This window comes from Chiloscyllium punctatum, chromosome 7 (genome assembly GCF_047496795.1).
Source record: "Chiloscyllium punctatum isolate Juve2018m chromosome 7, sChiPun1.3, whole genome shotgun sequence".
NCBI lineage: Eukaryota > Metazoa > Chordata > Chondrichthyes > Orectolobiformes > Hemiscylliidae > Chiloscyllium > Chiloscyllium punctatum.
This window is the reverse complement of record NC_092745.1, coordinates 135,032,607-135,053,936: the sequence shown is the minus strand read 5'-3', so window position 1 is coordinate 135,053,936 and position 21,330 is coordinate 135,032,607. Positions and strand designations below refer to the sequence as shown.

The 21,330-nt window shown below is 45.6% G+C and overlaps 1 protein-coding gene across 7 annotated transcripts in view; it reads left to right on the top strand.

The window, feature by feature from the left end:
- Positions 1-21,330, top strand: part of col11a1a (collagen, type XI, alpha 1a) — a 444,140-nt gene that overhangs the window by 376,169 nt on the left and 46,641 nt on the right. For all 7 annotated transcript variants that reach the window (XM_072574917.1, XM_072574914.1, XM_072574912.1 and 4 more), the window contains 8 exons: positions 1,459-1,512; positions 2,792-2,845; positions 2,929-2,982; positions 3,827-3,880; positions 13,139-13,246; positions 14,190-14,243; positions 14,605-14,658; positions 19,663-19,716. In XM_072574917.1, the coding sequence (XP_072431018.1) occupies positions 1,459-1,512; positions 2,792-2,845; positions 2,929-2,982; positions 3,827-3,880; positions 13,139-13,246; positions 14,190-14,243; positions 14,605-14,658; positions 19,663-19,716 (486 nt within the window). The remainder of the gene's footprint in view (positions 1-1,458; positions 1,513-2,791; positions 2,846-2,928; positions 2,983-3,826; positions 3,881-13,138; positions 13,247-14,189; positions 14,244-14,604; positions 14,659-19,662; positions 19,717-21,330) is intronic.

Below are 21,330 nucleotides of genomic sequence, written 5' to 3'. Positions count from 1 at the left end.
TTGTGAAGGGTAGGTGGTGCCTCACAAACCTTATTGAGTTCTTTGAGAAGGTGACCAAACAGGTGGATGAGGGTAAAGTGGTTGATGTGGTGTATATGGATTTCAGTAAGGCATTTGATAAGGTTCCCCACGGTAGGCTATTGCACAAAATACAGAGGCATGGGAATGAGGACGGTTTGGCAGTTTGGATCAGACATTGGCTAGCTGAAAGAAGATAGAGGGTGGTGGTTGATGGGAAATATTCATCCTGGAGTTCAGTTACTAGTGGTGTACCACAAGGATCTGTTTTGGAGCCACTGCTGTTGGTCATTTTTAATCAATGGATAAGGGCACAGAAGGATGATTTAGTAAATTTGCAGATGACATGAAGGTCAGTACAGTTGTGGACAGTGCGGAAGGATGTTGTAAGTTACAGAGGGACATAGATAAGCTACAGAGCTGGCCTGAGAGGTGGCAAATGGAGTTTAATGTGGAAAAGTGTGAGGTAATTCACTTCGGAAGGAGCAACAGAATACAGAGTACTGGGTTAGTGGTACGTTTCTTGGTCATGTAGATGAGCAGAGAGATCTTGGTGTCCATGTGCATAGAGCCCTGAAAGTTGTTAAGAAACATATGGTGTGTTAGCTTTTATTGAGAGAGGGATTAAGTTTCAGAGCCATGAGGTTATGCTGCAGCTGTACAAAACTCTGGTGCGGCCGCACTTGGAGTATTGTGTACAGTTCTGGTCACCACATTGTAGGAAGGATGTGGAAACTTTGGAAAGGGTTCAGAGAGAATTTACCAGGATGTAGCCTGATATGGAGGGAAGGTCTTATGAGGAAAGGCTGAGGGACCTGAGGCTGTTTACGTTAGAGAGAAGAAGGTTGGCAGGTGACTTAATAGAGCCATACAAGATAATCAGAGGGTTAGATAGGGTGGACAGGGAAAGCCTTTTCCCTCAGATGGTGATGGCTAGCATGAGGGGACATAGCTTTAAATTGAGGGGTGATAGATATAGGACAGATGTCAGAGGTACCTCCTTTACTCAGAGTAGTAAGAGAATGGAATACCCTGCCTGCAATGGTAGTAGACTCCCAAAAGGCATTTCAGGGCATTCAAATGGTCATTGGATAAACATATGGATGAAAATGGAATAGTGTAGGTTGGATGGTTTCACAGGCAAGTGCAACATTGAGGGCTGAAGGGCCTGTAACATGCTGACATGTTCTTTGTTCTATATTCTTTGTTCTGCTTTCATCTGAAATCAATAGCCGGGACTTTGGATGATCAGAAAGTCTTTATTCTAGTGTCAATGGGAGGTGTGTACTTGGACCCTGCTAAATACTGTGAGATTGCCACACTCAAGAAAGTCTAGCCAATTGTGTTTGAAGATTACATTTCTGTCTGAGTCTGAGACATTTTCAAAATAATTGACATAACAATTCACAAGCTGTTTCTTCTGTTTTGAAATGAACACAGGGTCTGCCAGGACCACCAGGTGAAAAGGGTGAGACTGGGGACGTCGGTGCCATGGTAAGTTAATCACCGAGACCAGAGTTATTCAGAAAATACAAAGTTAAGCTCCTGGTTTAATAGAGAATGCCAGGAGCAGCACCAGGTATACCTGAAGATAAGGTGTCAACCTGGTGAAGACACCAAACCAAACCACTCATGTGTCAAAGAGCGTAAGCAGTCAGTGACAGACAGAGCTGTGTGGATCTAAGCTCTCCAGCCTTACCATATCCAGTGGTGAATGGTGATGGATGATTAAACAACTCACTGGAGGAGGAGGCTCCACAAATATCCCCATCCTCAATGATGGAGGAGCCCAGCAAATCATTGTAAAGATAAGGCTGAAGCTTTCACAGCAATCTTCAGTCAAAAGTGCCAAGTGGGTGTTCCATCTCTGCCTCCTCCAGTAGGTCCCATCACAGATACCAGCCTTCAGCCAATTTGATTCACTCCAATTTGATTGGAGGTACTGGATATTGTTACAACACTGGCATCTACCCAACAATATGAAAAATTGCCAAGGTATGTCCTGTACATAAAAAGCTGGACAAATCCAACCTGGCCAATTACCACCCCATCAGTCAACTCTCAATCATCAGTAACGTGATGGAAGGGGTCATCTACAGTGCTGTCAGGCAGCCCCTGCTCAGCAATAACCTGCTCAGTGAGGCCCAGTTTGGGTTTCACCAGGATCACTCAGCTCCTGACCTCATTACAGCCTTGGGTCAAACATGGACAAATGAGCTGAATTCCAGAGGGGAGGGGAGAGGGACGGCCTTTAACATCAAAGCTGCATTTCACCGAGAGTGGCATCAAGGAGCCCGGGTAAAACTGGAATCAATGGGTATCGGGAGCAAACTCTCCGCTGGTTAGTCTCACACCTGACACAGAGGAAGATAGTGGTGGTTGTTGGAGGTCAGTGATCTCAGCTCCAGGACATCTCTGCAGGAGACAAGTAACATTCATGCCACATAAATCGCAGGCTATGGCCATCGTCAATAAAAGATAATCTCACCAATTATCCTGATGTCTCTATTTGTGTAACCCTTTGGGATCCCTGTGTTTCTCATTGAGGAGCCTTAGTTTGAGTAAGAAGCTGGTTTGGTAACTGCAGAAGCGTTGTGTTCGATTGGTCTCCTCGTTGATTCTCATTGTGGACTATAATGTCACCATTGACCTTGTGATGTAAGATCTAATGCTGTCAAGCTCAGAACAGTAGCTGGTGAAAGTTTAATCAGTGAAATTTGGAATTGGAAGCTTGTTTTGAGAATATTAATTCCCATTGATCTTGTTCACACAGGGACCACCTGGACCTCCTGGTCCTAGAGGACCTCAAGGACCCAGTGGAGCTGATGTAAGTACAAATCCAATAGAATGTAACCACTCTCTCCCTCAGAACCATTCTCCTTTAATTCCATTTCTCTCATTTTTTTTCAGGGGCCTCAAGGACCATCTGGTGGTGTTGGTTCTCCTGGTGGTGTTGGTGAGAAGGTGAGAGATTGTCTTTCAAAATTACTTGGATTTTGGTAGCTCTGAAATCATGGAGTTTACAAGCGCATCACTGGAAATGGTGTCAATAACAAACACACCCTGACTGCCCTCAATCCCACTCATCCTCGGAGATTCTCCCCTTAAGCTCCCAGAGTGACTGAAGGGTCACAAATCCCAAAACAAGGAGCAGCTTCTAAAATTTTTGGGGTGGAGTAGTTTGGTTAGATAAACTCTGACTCCATGTGGAAATGTGTGGGATTGCTTGGGAGTGTTTGGAAGTACAGACAGGGTCATGGAGAAGTTTCCTACAAGTAGAAGCCAGGATGGGGGGGCCTTCGGGCAGGGAATGGGGTCCCTCCATTGATTGATTTTGTATTTTTCTCTCGATTTGTTGGGGGGACCTGGTCTTGATGCAGAACCTCTCACTGCTGTTGTTCCTGATGTTATTCCTGAGATTCCAACTCTCTTGTTATCTCCTGCCAATGGGACGTGTCCATTATAGCCTCACACTGCCATCCATCAGGACTCCAACCATTTTAGTAACAAGTTCCCATTGACTCTGAGACCGAAGATGAGTGTCACCCCTTTGAGTTAGTGCTGACATTTAAATGGATGCCAGTTCTCAGCTGTACCCCCACCATTGACAGCCTCAGGTCAATGTCCAAATGTTTGTTTAAATGGGATGAGAGTTTCTGTGTCCCTAACTAATTCTTTCCTGCAGTATATGCCCAATTGGCATTCTCAATTTCTCAAGTCCCTTCTCATCTTTCTGCTAATGCCTATCAATCTCTTGCTGTGGTTCAGATGCAGGATGTTGTTAACTGATCTTTTTGTCTGTTTGCAGGGAGAGACAGGGGAGGCTGGTAACCCAGGACCACCTGGAGAGAGGGGGCGATCGGTGAGTTACCCACAGAAATCACAACCGCAGAATTCAGCCTGCAGCACAGAGTGTTCAGGTTGTAAGTTTGCTCACTGACTTGGCAGGTTTGTTTTCAGATGTTTGGTCACCGTGCTACATCAGTGAGTCTCTGGTAAAGCGCTGGTGTTATGTCCCACTTTCTATTTAGGTATGACAATGCTGTAATGCTGCTCAGATTATCATTGACACACAGTTTTAGTTGGTCAGGCACTGCTCTGTCCAATGGGTGTGCAAATCACCCACTAAGCTAGAAACCCATTGGCCATGATACAACAAACCATGAGAGGGTGTGTGTAGATTTCTGATGGAAGGCTGGGGAAGGAGAGAGCTTTGTTTCCAGTGTTTGGGTCAGTATCAGGGGCTATATCCTGACTGTATATTACTGATCTTTCCTTGGGGAAAACTGTGGACACTTTCAGAGTTCACGCAAAAACTCAGAAAAGAGTCTGCAGAATGGGAACAAGAACAGTCTAGAAACGATTATTTGGGATAGGAAAAAGATTAGGAGTCAGCATTGATTTGAACACATTTGTCACAAAATAGAATAAGAGTGATAAAAGAAACATTGAAACCATAAAACCATCAGGAATAGGAATGGGATGAAGCCATTCAATCTCTCAAACCTTCTCTGCCATTTAATAGGATCATGGCTGATCCAACATTCCTCACGTCCACTTTCCTGCCCCATTCCCTATCACCATCGATTCCCCGACTGATCGAGAATCTCTCGATCTCAACCTTAAATATATACAAGGACTCTGTCCCCCACAGCTCGCTGCAGTAAGGATTTCCAAAAACCCAACCCTCTGTGGGAAGAAGTTCCTCCTCCTCTCAGTCTTTAACAGGCTCCTTTCACCTGAGATTATGTCTCTTGGTCCTAGACTCTCCCATGAGGGTAAACAGCCTCTCGACATTGACCCTGTCGAGCCCCTTAAGAATCTGATATGTTTCAGTGAGCTCACCTCTCATTCTACACTCCAGGGAGTACAATCCCAACCTGTTTGCCATTGCAACATGAGACAGTCCCTTCATACGGGGGATCTGAGTGAATCTTCTCTGAACTGCCTCCAATGAAATGATATCAATCCTTAAACAAGGGGACTAAAACTGCTTGCAGTGCTCCAGATACGGCCTCCCCAGCACCTTGTATAGTTGCAGTAAGACTGCCCAATTCTTATCTTCCAACCCCCTTGAAATAGAGACCAATATTCCATTAGCCTTCCTGATTACCTGCTGTCCTTGGATGCTAGCTTTCTGAGCACAAGTATCCTCAAGTTCCTTTGTGTTACAACTTTCTGCAGTTTTTCTCCATTTAAATAGCACCTTGCTTTTTCATTCTCCCTTCCAAAATGAACAGCTTTGCATTTTCCCACATTACATTCCATGTGCCAATTCTGTCCACTTAATTAATCTATCAATATCTCTATGGAAATGTATCCCTTTCACAACCTGCCTTTCCACCGATTGTAGCACATCTGAAAATTTGGCGGGAATACATTTATTTCCTTCCTCCAAGTTAAAAATATATATTGTAAACAGTTGTCCTGTGGAATCCCACTGGCATAGCTCACCAATTCCTTATCGCTACTCACTGGTTTTCTGCTCATGAGTCAGTTCTCTATCCATGTCAATATACTGTCTCTATTATCTTGAGCTTCTACCTTATGACTTAATCTTTGGTGAGGTATCTTGTCGTGTACCTTCTGGAAGTCCAAATACATCACATCTACAGGTTCCCCTTGACCACCTCTGGTTGAGACACAATTTCCCCTTCGTGAAGCCATGCTGCTTGGTTAGATTATGGTTTTCCAACTGTTCTGCTAATAGTTCCTCAATAATTGGTTCCAATATTTTTCAAACATGGATACAAAATTAGCTAAGTGATAGGAAACAGAGAGTAACTATCAATGGATTGTTTTGGATGAGAGGAAGGTAGGTGGAGGGGATCCCCAGGAGTTAGTATTGGGACCCTTGTTTTTCCTGATGTATGTTAATGATTTGGAGTTTGACAATAGACAATAGACAATAGACAATAGACAATAGATGCAGGAGTAGGCCATTCAGCCCTTCGAGCCTGCACCGCCATTCAATATGATCATGGCTGATCATTCCCAATCAGTATCCTGTTCCAGCCTTATCTCCATAACCCTTGACTCCACTATCTTTAAGAGCTCTATCCAATTCTTTCTTAAATGAATCCAGAGACTGGGCCTCCACTGCCCTCTGGGGCAGAGCATTCCACACAGCCACCACTCTCTGGGTGAAGTAGTTTCTCCTCATCTCTGTCCTAAATGGTCTACCCCGTATTTTTAAGTTGTGCCCTCTGGTTCAGCACTCCCCCATCAGCGGAAATATGTTTCCTCCTGCCAGAGTGTCCAATCCTTTCATAATCCTATACGTTTCAATCAGATCCCCTCTCAGTCTTCTAAACTCAAGGGTATACAAGCCCAGTCGCTTCAGTCTTTCAGTGTAAGGTAATCCCGCCATTCCAGGAATTGACCTCGTGAACCTACGCTGCACTCCCTCAATAGCCAGAATGTCTTTCCTCAAATTTGGAGACCAGAACTGTACACAGTACTCCAGGTGTGGTCTCACCAGGGCCCTGTACAGCTGCAGAAGCACCTCTTTGCTTCTATACTCAATTCCTCTTGTTATGACGGCCAGCATGCTATTAGCCTTCTTCACGACCTGCTGTACTTGCATGCTTGCCTTCATTGACTGGTGGACAAGAACACCCAGATCTCTCTGAACAGCCCCTTTACCTAATTTGATACCATTGAGGTAGTAATCTGCCTTCCTGTTCTTGCCACCAAAGTGGATAACCAGACATTTATCCACATTTGATAGGCAAGGGACAGTTTCAAAGTTTATAGATGACACAAAAACTTGGGAGAAATGTAAACTGAGAAGGAAACCAAAATAGGTGGTGTAGTGGACAGGTTATCTCAGAGTACAGTGGGACCTGGACAAGGTGAACCAATGGGCTGAGGAGTGACAGATGGTGTTTAATTTAGATAAATATGCGGCGCTCTATTTTGAAAAGGTAAATCAGGGCAGGATGTATCCGGATAATAATAGGGCGCTGGGGAGTGTTGCCATGAGACATAATGGTGCAGGTTGAATAGCCAAGGTCTTTTTCCCAGGGTAGGGGAGTCTGAAACTGGACAGAGTAGGTTATGGAAAGACCTCCTTTAAAGGGACCTGAGGGGCAACTTAGTTATGCAGAAGGTGATGTGTATATTGAATGAGTTGCTGTAGGGGGTGATGGAGGTGGGTTCAGTTGCAACATTTAATAGGACATCTGGATAAGTATGTGAATAGGAAGGGTCTGGAGGGAGACGGGCCAAGTGCTGGCAAATGGGACTAGGTCAGTTTAGGATTTCTGGTTAGCATGGACGAGTTGAATTGAAGGGTCTGTTTCCATGATGTATAAACCCTTTGACTCTATGCCAGCGTAGTACAAAGGCTAGGGATCGATGTCAGATTTGTACAAGAAGCTTGGTAGACATTGGCTGGAGTACAGTTGTGGGTACCACAATGTGTAAACGTTGTGAATGCATTAGAGAGAGATGCAGAAGAGATTCACAAGAATGGTTCTAGGAATGAGAAACTTTATTTATGAGGATACATTGAAGAATGCTAAGAGGAGATTTCAGAAAGTTTTCCAAAATCATGAGTGAGCTTGATGGAGTAAATGGGGAGAAGCTGTTCCCATTGGCAAAAGGAAAACAGAATGAGAGGACACAGAACTGTAAAAGAAGCGAGGATGATGGGAGAAAAAACTTTCTCACTCAACAGAGAGTGTGGAATGCAGGTCTGGAAACGTGGTGGAGGTAGGTTCAATTGAGACATTTGGGAGGACACTGGCTGGTTATCTGGATAGAAATGGCGTACAAGAGAACGGGGGGGTGGGGGGGGGGGGGGGAAGGTAGGAGATTGACACTAGGGAATGATACTCATTTAAAGAATCTATGCTAGGCACAATGGGCCAAATGGTCTTTCTCTTCACTGTAGACACTCTTGGATTCTATGATTCTGCAATGGATCTTGACAATCTGGATAGATTTGTGGCAGTTTTAATAAACTGCAGAGAGGGGTGAAGTAATGAAATGGGGAGAATCAGGAGAGGGAAAATGAACAGGGACAGAGAGGCCTGGGGATGTATAAACACAAATGTCTGAAGGTTGTGGCTGAGTTGAGATGGATACTATCAAGATTTCGGTGGACACTATGTTTTATTAATGGAGAAATTCAATACAACAACAAAGAATTTGTTAAAAATTTAAAAATCAATTGCTAGCTGTCAGCAGGAGGATTGTATCCAGTTGCAACAGGGATTATCGAAACATTGCAGGCTGAGAGGGAAAGAGCAGGGAGGAGAGCCAGCATGGGCAAGATGGTCAGGATGGCCTCCTCCTGTGCAGGTTGGTTCTGTGGTGGATAACGGCGCAGTCAATACAACACCATGGAGTTAACTCACTCCCTTCACATTGTTCCATTGTGCCACATCATGTGTCTGATGATTTAAACATGATGCATTAAGATACAAAGAGCTGTTGAGTTACAGTCACTGCCAGATCTGGGAGGTACTCAGCGTTGGAGAATTGAGCAGGAGCCAGGATCCAGATAAATCTCTCCTCTACCAGAGCCTTCCATTTGCCACAATTCTTTCCCTTAGCTTCCCAGGAGTGGGAACAGAGCCAGGATAAAACAGAGGGAACACTCACAGAGAAACTTGAGAAATTGTTGAGGAGAGAGTTGAAAGACATGAATCAGTAAAGTGCTGTGTCTCAATTTGTTAATGTAGAGTCATATAGCTGAGACCATTCGGTCCAACTCATCCATGCAGACCAGATATCCTAATCTGACTCAGTCCCATTTGCCAGCAATTGGTCCATAACCCTCTAAACCCTTCCTATTCATATACCCATCCAGATACCTTTTAAATGTTGCAATTGTACCAGCCTCCACCACTTCCTCTGCCAGCTCCTTCCATACACGTACCACTCTCTGCGTGATAAAGTTACCCCTCAGGTCCTTTTTAAATTTTTATCCTCTCCCCTTAAACCTATGCTCTCTAGTTTTGGACTCCCTTACTCTTGGAAAAATAATTTGTCTATTTATCCTATCCATGCCACTCATAATTTTATAAACCTCTATAAGGTCACCCCACAGCCTCCGACATTCCAGGGAAAACAGCCTGAGCCTATTCAGACTCTCCCTATAGCTCAAACCCTCCAGTCTCTGCAATATCCTTGTCAATCTTTTCTGCATTCTCTCAAGTTTCACAACATCTTTCTTACAGCAACCTGAATTGTGTGCAGTTTCTAAAAGTGGCCTCACCAATGTCCACTGAACATCTTCTGTTCTATCCACAATCATGAGGATGGAATTTTTAATCCAATGTTCCTTTGCTTGCTCCTTTAAAGATTATCTGATTAATCTCCTTCCCCCACACGTTCCCACTAGCTCTGGGAAATACTTTCCTTTCTCACTATCTACACACACCCCTCCCCACCCCCCAGTTCCTGTGTGAAAGTTCTGATTGAATCTGCTCCCACTGCCCTTTCAGGCAGCACCTTCCAGACCCCAACAACTCACTGTGTAAAACAATCCCCCTCCCCTCTCCCCCTGGGGCTTCTCCCCGACTCCCTTCAATCTGTCTCCCTCTGCTCCCTCACCCTCCTGCCCCTGGAAACACTTTCTCCTGATTTACTCCATCAAACTCTCTCCATGGTTTTGAAAACCTCGGTTAAACCCCCCCGGAACCTTCTCTGCTCTAAGGAGAACAATCCCAGTTTCCTAACAGCACCAAAACACTTGATCTAGCAGTTTTTAAATTTTGTTCAAGAACATTTACCAAATCCACCACCTACACCTTCCCTTCCTCTACTGATGATGTTCAGTAGCAGTAGTGTGCGCTATCTATGAGATCATAGCGTCACAGAATCATACATGACAGAAGAGGCCTTTCAGCCCATTGAGTCTGTACCAATAAAAACTACTCTAAATCCACATAAGTCCCAATTTCCAGCCCTTGGCCCATGGCCTTGAATGTTGTGACACCTCAAATGCTCATTCAAGTCCTTGTCAAAGGTTGTGAGGTTTCCTGCCCCAACTCTCCTCCCAGGCAGTATATCCCAGATTCCCACCCTCACGGTGAAAAGATTTTTCTCAAATCCCCTCCAAACCACCTGCCTTTCCACTTGAAATGAAGTCCCCTTGTTGTTGACCCTGTAACTAAGGGATACAACTGCTTTCTATTTGTTTTGTCCATGCCGCCCCCCCCCACACACAGCCATGTACATCTGGAGCCAGAGAACCACAGAAATGAAACAGCATAGAAGGTAGCCGTTCAGCCCATCTTGTCTCTGATGTCATTTCCAATCCCATCTTTCTCAACACTGCCTGTAGCCCTGCAGATTACAGTATTTAAGCTGCAAATTCAGATACTTTATGAAAGAGTTTATGATCTCTGCCTATACCACCATCTTGGGCAGCGAAATCTAAACACCCCTCCACCACCCTCTGCCTAAGAATGTTTTTATCATGTTCCCTCTAATTCTTCTGCCACGTGGCTTGAATCCATGACCCCTAGTTTTTGAATTCATATGAACATAAGAGCATAAGAACCCCAGGAGTAGGAGTAGGCCATCTGGCCCCTCGAGTCTGCTCTGCCATTCAGTCAGACCATGGCTGATCTTTTGGTGGACTCAGCTCCATTTACCTGCCCTCTCAACGCATCCCTTAATTACTTCAATGTTCAATACATTATTTATCTTAGTTTTAAAAACACTTACTGAGGGAGCCTCAACTACTTCCCTGGGCAGGGAATTCCAGATGCACATCCCTCTGGGTTAAGAAGTTCCTTCTCAATTCAGTCCTAAATCTGCTCCCCTTCATTTTGAGGCTATACCCTCTTTGTCCCAGTTTCATCTGCCAGTGGAAACATCCTCTCTACTTCTACCTTATCTATTAACTTCATAATTTTATATTTCTTTAAGATCCCCCCTTATTCTTCTAAATTCCGATGAATATAATCCCAATCTACTCAGTCTCTCCTCACAACAATCCCCTCAACTCCGGAATTAACCTCGTGAACCTCCTCTACACCCCCTCCAGTGCCAGTACATCCTTTCTCATGTAAGGAGACCAAAACTGTCTACAGTACTCCAGGTGTGGCCTCACCAGGGCCCTGTACAGCTGTAACATAACCTCTCTGCTTTTAAACTCAACCCCTTTAGCAATGAAGGACAAAATTCCATTTGCCTTCCTAATTACCTGTTGTACCTACAGACACTCTGTGATTCATGCACAAGAACACCCAGGTCCCTCTGCATAGCAACATGCTGCAACCTTTTACCATTCAAGTACCGAAATGGATGACTTCACATTCATCAACATCGTATTCCATCTGCCAGACCTTTGCTCACTCACTTAAACTGTCTATGTTCCTCTGCAAAGTTTCACAGTCCTCAGCACACTTTGCCCTCCCACTCATCTTGGTGTTAGCTGCAAACTTTGAGAATCATCGATGTAAATTGTGAATGATTGCATCCCAATATTGATCCCTGAGGCACACCACTAGTCATTGATCACCAACCAGAAAAGCACTCATTTATCCCCACTCATTGCTTCCTGTTCGTTAACCAATCCCCATCCATGCTAATACATTGCCTGTAATGCCTTGCATCTTTATTTATGCTGCAGCCTCTAGTGCAGGACCATATCGAAAGCCTTTTAGAAATCTAGATACACCACATCCACTGGGTCCCCAGTGTCCACCTTGTTTGGAACGTCTTCATAGAATTCCAGTAGATTAGTTAAACGTGACCTGCCCTTCATGAACCCATGCTGTGTCTGTCCAATGGGAAAATTTTTATCTGGAACTCACTGTCAAGGGAAACAGATTCCCCATGTCTACTCTATCTCTACCCTTCAGTTATGTAAATCTCAATCATGTCACCCCCTCAGCCTTCTCTGCTCCAAAGAAAATAACCCGAGCTTATCCAGCCTCTCCTCATCACTGAAACACTCCATCCCAGGGAGCATCCTGGTGAATCTCCACTGTACCCCCTCCAGTACAATCACATCATTCCTGTAATGTCGGAACCAAGCCTCACCAAAATCCGGTACAGCTCCAGCATAACTTCCCTGCTGTTATAATCTACCCATGACAGATAAAGGCAAGTGTCCAATGTTCATTCTTAATTCCCCTATTAACCCTGTCCTGCCACCTTCAGGCATCTGTGCATTAGCTCCCCAACATCCCTCTGTTCCGTTAAGTTTCCTAGTGTCCTGCCATTCACTGAGTAGTTCCTTTTCTTGTTACTTCTGCCAAAGTGCATCACCTCACATTTATCAGGGTAAACTCCATCTCCCATCTGACCAACCTCCTGTAAACGCATCACCTTCCACCTCACTGTCAACCACCCGGACAATCTATGTCACCCTCAAACTTAATTATCATCCCCCCCACATTCTCATCTATATTGTTTTTATGAATCACAATCAATGGAAATTCACCAAGGCTCCTCAGACAGCACCTTCAAACCCATGACCATTTCGATCTGGAAGGACAAGGGCAGCAGATTCATGGGAACACCACCCTTGCAAGTTCCCCTCCAAGTTGCTCACCATCCTTATTTGGAAATATATCGCCATTCCTTCACTGTTGCTGGGACAAAATCCTGAAATTCCCTTCCTAAGGGCATTGTGGGTCAACCCACAGCACGCGGACTGCAGCGGTTCAAAAAGGCAGCTCACCCCCACCTTCTCAAGGGGGCAACTAGGGACGGGCAAGAAATACGCCAATGTCCCACAAGTGAAAAAAACATGTTTTGGGTTCAGTTCTGGGCCTGATGCCTCAGGAAGTGGAGACTGACCTTCGAGGAGGCAGATCAGATTCACCAGAATGATCCCGGGGCAGAAAGGATTAAATGATGAGGCCGGGTTGAATCGACTAGATTGTAATCTCCTGAGTTTTGAGCCATCGGAGGGTGAATTGGAAAATTTAGATTCTGAAGAGGGGTTTACTCAGTTAGAGAGAAAGATTAAGGTGGAAAACAAGGTTGGTGCAGTTCAGCCATGACCTGAGGACCTGACAGACCCAACTGGAAGGGCGTATTGGCCTCTTGCTGTGCCTTTGGGGGTGTTCAATGGAGGAGCTGAATGGCCTCTTGCTGTGCCTATAGTGGTGTCCAATGGGTTCATCAGCATTTTGTGTCTCTGTTTCAGGGGCCTAAAGGTGATATCGGTGACAAGGGGGAAGCGGGGCCCCCAGGGGCAGCTGGTCCGGCTGGTCCCAAAGGCCCACCAGGAGACGATGGGCCAAAAGGCAACCCGGTAAGTGAGACACTATGTTCTGTGTCCCTGTCTTTTCCCTTTAAACCATTAAACTCCCTTTACACCTTCCTCACCCCTCAAACTCAACCCTAAGCCTCATGCTCACCCTCACTCCCTCACCCATCCAGACTGTCACTCCCCCACTCTCCATCATCCTTTTCACCCTTCTCCATTCAAACACCTGTCAAACTCCCCTTATCCTCCAAACCTCTCCACCACCACCACCTCATTCCCCCAATTGCTCTCATTCTCACTCACAACACCTCCCTCAGATATTCCCTCCCGCGTCCCATGGACAGTCCAAACGTTGGGGGTTGGTCTGGTGTTGGGGCAGGAGCTTGGGGGTGTGGGATGGCGTGACTGAATTTTTAAGGGGTAGAGTATGGGGTTAGAGGTTTAAGGCCAGGAATCTGAGGGTGTGGGTCATTCAGGGGTGTAGAGGTGGGGTTTTGGGTGTCTGGGAGGTTGGTGTTGGGATGAGGTGGGTGGGCTGTGGGGAGTGTAGGGGTATGATCTGGTAGTTCGGGGGAGTGGGGCTGATGGGTGTTGGTGGGGCAATGGGGATGAGGTGAATGGTGTGGGGGTGGGAGTGATGGTGGGGGTGACGTGTGGAGTGAGTGGTTTGGGGGGATGGTGTGTGGGTGATAGATGTGGGAGGCTAATGGGGTGGGTGTGTTTGGGGGTGATGGGTGTGGGTGTTGATGGTGTGGGGGTGTGATGAGGTGGGTGTGTTTAGGGTGGGTGTATTTGGGATGATGGGGATGGGGGTGGGGGTGATGGCGTGGGGGTCAAGGGTGTGGGGAATGATGGGGTGGGAGTGGTGGGAGTGTGAGGGCTAATGGGTGTGGTGTTGGATGATGGGGGTGGTCCTTGTGAATGGTGTGGGGTTGGGGTTATTGAATAACCCAGTAATGTTCATTTCTGTTGATGCTCTCTCCTTTAGGGTCCTGTTGGTTTTCCTGGGGATCCAGGACCTCCCGGGGAACCAGGACCATCAGTAAGTACCAGTCCTTCCTCTTTCAACTCCATGCTGCCAGGTGCTTACTATGGTCTGTCACAAAGAAACCTTCATCATTTTGGAGAAATGGAACCAAAATAAAGGAATAACATTGAGTTTTGGTTTGTGCACTGCCTTTGAGCAGACGTTGATTATAGCAGTGGTCTCCACATTGCTTCCTACATTTACTAACTGTACAGGAACACACCAATCACACCTGGCTCATTGTAATGGTTTTAGTAACAGGAATTAGTTAAATATTAGAGGAATGTTATGCAAATTGGTTCAGAAAAGTAATTAGAGAGAGTGACACGTCTGTGATGTTTTGTATGCATTAAGTAAAATGTGATATCTATTGCAGGGAACAGATGGAATTCCTGGTGAGAAAGGTGAAGATGGAGAGGCAGGACAACCTGTGAGTACCTTCCACAATAATGTGTGTGTGTGTGTCTGTGTCTGTGTGTGTGTGTGTCTGTGTGTGTGTGTCTGTGTGTGTGTCTGTGTGTGTGTCTGTGTGTGTGTCTGTGTGTGTCCGTGTCCGTGTCCGTGTCCGTGTCCGTGTCCGTGTGTGTGTGTGTGTGTGTGTGTCTGTGTGTCCGTGTGTGTGTATATGTTATAAAGGTAATGTTAGTGCACATTTATGCAAATAATGCAACATTAGGCAGAATCAACATGGTAAAAACAAGAACTGCAGATGCTGGAAACTAGAGTCTAGATTAGAGTGGTGCTGGAAAAGCTCAGAAGGTCAGGCAGCATCCGAGGAGCAGGAAAATCGACATTTTGGGCAAAAGCCCTTCATCAGGAATACAGGCAGTGAGCCTGAAAGGTGGAGAGATCAACATGGACCTTTGGAAGGAACGTTTGAGAAACTTCTAATATTTATTGAGGATATTACTTGTAGCATAGACAAAGGTGAGCCAGTCAATATGGTGAATTTGGACTTTCAGAAGGCTTTCAATAAAGGTACAACTCAGGAGGAAATTAGAGCAGGTGGGTCTGGAGTAGTATAGTGGTTTGTTAATGGGAAGCAAGCAGCAATTAGTATTAAACAGGTCAGGAGTGCAGTTGTCTTGCTGCACTTGTATAATACCTTGGTGGGACTGTAACTGGAATATTGTGTACAGGTTTGGCCACTTTCTCTAAGGATTTAACTACCACAGAGAGTTGGTCAGATTACTCTCTGGGATGAGGGGTTATTTGGATTGTTTCATAATGACAGACCATAAAAACATTAGATATAGGAACAGTATTGAGCCATTCGGTCCACCAAATCTGCCCCACTGTTTGATCATGGCTGATATGTTTCTCAAGGAGAAAGTGAGGACTGCAGATGCTGGAGATCAGAGCTGAAAATGTGTTGCTGGAAAAGCGCAGCAGGTCAGGCAGCATCCAAGGAACAGGAGAATCGACGTTTCGGGCATCAGCCCTTCTTCATTCCTGACCTGCTGCGCTTTTCCAGCAACACATTTTCAGCTCTGATATGTTTCTCAACCCCATTCTCCTGCCCTGTACCTATAACCCTTGACCCCCTTACTAATCAAGAATCTATGTATCTCTGACTTAAATAACACTCAGTGACTTGGCTTCCACAGCCCTCTGTGGCATTGAGTTCCACAGATTCCCCACCCTCTGGCTGAAAAAATCCTTCCTCACCTCAGTTCAAAAGGGTCATCCCTTCACCCTGAGGGTGTGCCCTCGGGTCCTAGTCTCTCCTCCTGGTGGAAGTATCTTCCCCATGTCCACTTGATCCACCCCCCTCATCCTTCTAAACTCCATCGAGTACAGACCCAGAGTCCTCAACCCTTCCTCATATGACAAGCCTTTCATCCCGGGGATCATTCCTGTAAACCTCCTCTGGATGCCCTCTAATGCCAGCACATCCTTCCTTAGATATGGGGCTAAGACTGCTCACAATATTCCAAATGTGGCCTGGCCAGAGTCTCATACAGCCTCAGCAGCGCATCTGTGCTCTTGAATCCTAACCCTGTTGAAATTAATGCTAACATTGCGTTTGCCTTCCTAACTGCCAATGGAACCTACATGTTGACCTTAAGAGAATCCTCAAACAGGACTCCCTAAGTCACTTTGTGTTTCATATTTCCAAAACCTTTCCCCATTAAGAAGATAATCTGTACTTCCATTCTTTGTAACAAAGTGCATAACCTCATACATTTGCACATTGTATTCCATCTGGCAATTTTTTGCTCAGTCTCCCAGTCTGTCCAAGTCCTGCTGCAGCCTCCTCACTTCATCAGCACTATCTGTCCCTCCACGTATCTTTGTGTCATCATCGTGACTGTATTCCCCAGAGTTTTGAAGAATACAAGATTGATTCTTTGAAACTTTGGAAGTTTTTACAAGACTTGCTCGGGTGACGGAGAGTATATTTCTCCTGGATGGCTCGTGAGCCTAAAACCAGGGACACCGTCTCAGGATAAGGGCCAAGTTATTGAGATGAGGAGGAATCATGTCATTCAGAGACTGGGGGAACCTTTGGAATTGTCTACCCCAGAGGGCTGTGCAACTCAGTCATTGAGCAGCTTCAGGACAGAGTTCAATAGGTTTCTGGATACCACTGACATCAAAGAATATGGGGGAGATAATGGCATTGAATTAGATGAGCAGCCATGATCTAGAGTAATATGGCAAGGCCAGTGGGCTGAATGGCCTCCTGCTGTTCCTATCTTCCTCAGCTAGGAATATTTTTATTGGAGAAAGGAAGGCTGAAAAGCGACCTGACGACATGTTCAAAACCATCAGCGATCTTCACAGGGTTAATCGTGAGAAACTGTTCCCACTCTTTGTGATCATGAGTTCTCAGTTTTAAAGACGTTAGCTGAGAAAGAAATGATAATGGGAGGAACTATTGGTTACATTTTAAGTTATTAGTATTTGGAATGAACTGCCTGAGTGTGCAGTGGAGGTATATCCAATCATGAGCCTCGACAGAGAATTGGATCATTATTTGGAAAGGAGAATGTCAAGGACTACAGGGTGAAGGTAGGCTCGTGGAGATCAACCATAATCTCATTGAATGGAACTTCAGACTGGATGGGGTCAATGGCCAATTTTCTTAACTAAACTTATGGAGTGTCACTAGGTGAACTACTCTTGCAGAACCAGAAGACAGATGGTGGGCAGAATGGCCTCCTCCAAGCAGAGACCATTCTGTGCTGCTGTAATCCTGTTTTTTGAAGATGTCTTTGCCACATGCCAAACCGTTTATCGACTGATCTTTGAAGAAAGCAGTCACTGTCTGACACACTGTCTGTGATTTGCTGAATTTGATGGTGCATTGTTGATATTGGGGCAGCATCTGAGGATCAGGAGAGTCGATGTTTCGGGCATAAGCCCTTCATCAGGAATGGGGTTTGGGGAAGGGAACTGAGAGATAAATAGGAGGGTGGGGTTGGGGAAGGTAGATGGGAAGGCGATAGGTAGATGCAGGTGGGAATAATGGTGATTCTTCGGAGAGGAGGGTTGAGTGGATAGGTGGGAAGGAAAATGGACAGGTAGGACTGAAGAGAGTGGTGCCGAGTTGGAGGGTTGGATCTGGGATGAGGTGGGAAAAGAGGAGATAAAGAAACCAGTAAAGTCAACATTGATGCAGTGTAGTTGAAGGATCCCAAAGCGGAAGATGAGGTATTCTTCCTCCAGTCGTCAGGTGGCTTAGATTTGGTGGTGGAGGAGGCCCAGGACCTGCATGCCCTTGGTGGAGTCAGAGGGGGTGTTGCCTCCAACAGCAGAATATAGATCAATTGGAGGTGTTGGCAGAAAAATGGCAGATCAAGTTTAATCCAGAAAAATGTGAAGTGATGCATTTTGGAAGGTCAAGTACAGGTGGAAATTATACAGTGTAAGGTAGAACCCTTAGGAGCATTGATATGCAGAGGGATCTGGGTGTGCAGATCCATAGATCACTGAAGGTGGCAGTGCAGGTAGGTAAGGGAGTGGAAAAGGCCTGTGGCATGCTTGCCTTCATTGGAAGGGACATTAAGTATAAGAATAGACAAATTCTGCTGCAGCTTTATAGAACTTTAGTTAGGCCACACTTGTAATATTGTGTACAGTTCTGGTCACCAAACTACCAGAAGGATGTGGATGCTTTGGAGAGGGTAGAGAGAAGGTTTACCATGATGTTATGTGGTATGGGGAGTTGAGTTATGAAGAAAGGTTGGATAGACTGGGTTAGTTTTAGTGAGTTTTGAGAAGATTTGAAGGTCAGGCTGAGGTTTTGGATGTAGATTTGCTCACTGAGCTGTCAGATTCATTTCCAGACGTTTTGTCACCATACTAGGTAACATCTTCAGTGGGCCTCAGATGAAGCAGTGTACATAATTCCTGCTTTCTATTTATACGTTTGGGTGTCTTTGGGTTGGTGATGTTATTTCCTGTGGTGAAGTCACTTCCTGTTCCTTTTCTCAGGGGGTGACAGATGGAATCTAACTCGATGTGTTTTGTTTTCACTGGAACGCAGGAGGTTGAGGGGCAACCTGATAAGATTGTGAATGGCATGGATAGAATGAGACTTTTCCCCAGGGTGGAGAGGTCAAATACTAGGGGACACAGGATCAAGGTGCAAAGGGGGAAGTTTTTCACATGAAGGGTGGTGAGTGTCTGGAATGTGCTGCCTGAGGGGGTGGTGGAAGCAGACACAACAGCAGCGTTCCAGAAACACCTGGACAAACACATGAATATGAAGGGAATAGAAGTGAAGACAGCTTTAGTATGGAAGGGCAAATTGTGTTGGCACAGGCTTGGAGGGCCGAAGGGCCAGTTCCTGTGCTGTATTGTTCTTTGTTCTAATTTTAACTGGAGATTTCGTTTTAAAGCAAATACAAAACTATGCATTAAGAATGAGAGCAGAAAGGGTGCATCCCATTAAATTAAATTGGAAATATATTCAACGCTGTTATTTTCACACAACTGTCAGGGTATGAATTAAGCCTTCACTATCGCAGAAATTGTAGAAATTTAGTTTCAGTGCAATTATATCACCAGTTATTCTGATTGGATAAAACCTGAGAGGTGATCTCATACATGTCGAGAAACTGTGCAGAGACTTGATAAAACTAACACAAAAAAGAAGTCTCCATGTCTCTGGGAATCAAGAACTCGAAACAATCAACATCACAGAGTCCTGAATAAATCTCATCGGGAATGTGTGACTCCCCCTCACAGGAGAGGGATGTGGGTGAAATGTGGGACTCACTCCCACAGGGAAGGAAGGGAATTTGGGACTCACTTCCATAGGGATGGGTTGGAGAGGAATAATGTGGGTACATTGGAAAAGAATCCCCTACACAGGGCAGATGTGAATGGCCTATTTCTGAGTAGTGAATTCAAGCGTTGAAGATGCACATCGTAGTTTGCTATGAGAGTACGTCAGTCACTGAGTTGAATTTTTGATGTATTTCAGGGACCTCCCGGACCATCAGGAGAAGCAGGGCCGCCAGGACCTCCTGGGAAACGGGTAAGAATGCTCACTGCTGCTACTCAGAGTGTGGGCAGGCGGGGAACCCCAATCAGGTTTCAATCCACTCATTGTACATAAAGACCTAATCACCCATCACTTCAAGCTCAATTACACTGGCTCTCTCTGTAACAATGTTCCCTGTCACCTCCTCCAGCTCCTAAATCCCTCCCTATCTCTGTAACCTCCTCCAGCCCCTACACCCCTCCCTATCTCTGTAACCCCCCTCCAGCCCTTACAACCCTTCCCTATCTCCGTCACCTCCTCCAGCCCCTACACCCCTCCCTATCTCCGTCACCTCCTCCAGCCCCTACACCCCTCCCTATCTCCGTCACCTCCTCCAGCCCCTACACCCCTCCCTATCTCCGTCACCTCCTCCAGCCCTTACAACCCTTCCCTATCTCTGTAACCCCCTCCAGCCCCTACACCCCTCCCTATCTCCGTCACCCCCTCCAGCCCCTACACCCCTCCCTATCTCCGTCACCTCCTCCAGCCCCTACACCCCTCCCTATCTCCGTCACCTCCTCCAGCCCCTACACCCCTCCCTATCTCCGTCACCTCCTCCAGCCCCTACACCCCTCCCTATCTCCGTCACCTCCTCCAGCCCCTACACCCCTCCCTATCTCCGTCACCTCCTCCAGCCTTGACACTCCTCCCTAGTTCCACCTGTATCCCATGAATAAATAGAAGGAAATTATTTGGAGCAGCTGCTATTGAAGCTGTGGGTGGGAATTGCTGACCTGCTGCAGACCTGGGTCCATTCTCAGTTCACAGCCTCTCGATGTGTGAGCCAGATCTGTGTTGATGTTGGATGATGTGTTCATTTATTTCAGTCTGTTGAATGTTTATTGATCTCCAGCATCTGAAATGCAACCTTTATTAATGGATTTGGAATAGAGGACTCGTTATTGATTTGTGAATGGTCAAGGTTCATTAAGTAGAGTTTTATTGCATTTCAATATTCGAGAAGGTCATTTGAAATCTTTTCCTCTGGAACATGTTGACATTTTCCTTTTCCTCCCTAACTTCAGCTCAATTCTGAAACGATTAGTCAGGTTGAAATTATTCTGCTCGCGTTGAGTAAACGCTGGAGTGATGCAGCTCATAACAATCTTTAGTTGCAATTCTTCAGCACCTTCTACTTTTAACCTGCATAATCTGACAACAGCATGTTGGATACTCAGTTTTTGTCTCCGCTGAGACTGCAATATGTCCCAGGCAAATTCCATTTATCAGAGCAATTTAATGAGCTTGAATGGACCAACCTCACCACGTCAGACCTGAAGATGGTTTTATATTTACAATCTCAGCTTGATGAAGTCACTGCCACAATGCTTTGGGATGACCTGAAGCAAATATTGGATTACTGTGTCGGTCACCTCTGTCCATCCCGAGATATGGTTACCTCACCGTACTCAAATTGCTGTCCCTTTCCTCATAGAGTCATAGAGATGTACAGCATTGAAACAGATGTACAGCATGGGAACAGCATGGTCCAACCCAACCATGCTGACCACATATTCCAATCTAATCTAGTCCCATTTGCTAGCACTTGGCCCATTTCCCTCTAAACCCTTCCTATTCATTTACCCATCCAAATGCCTCTTAACTGTT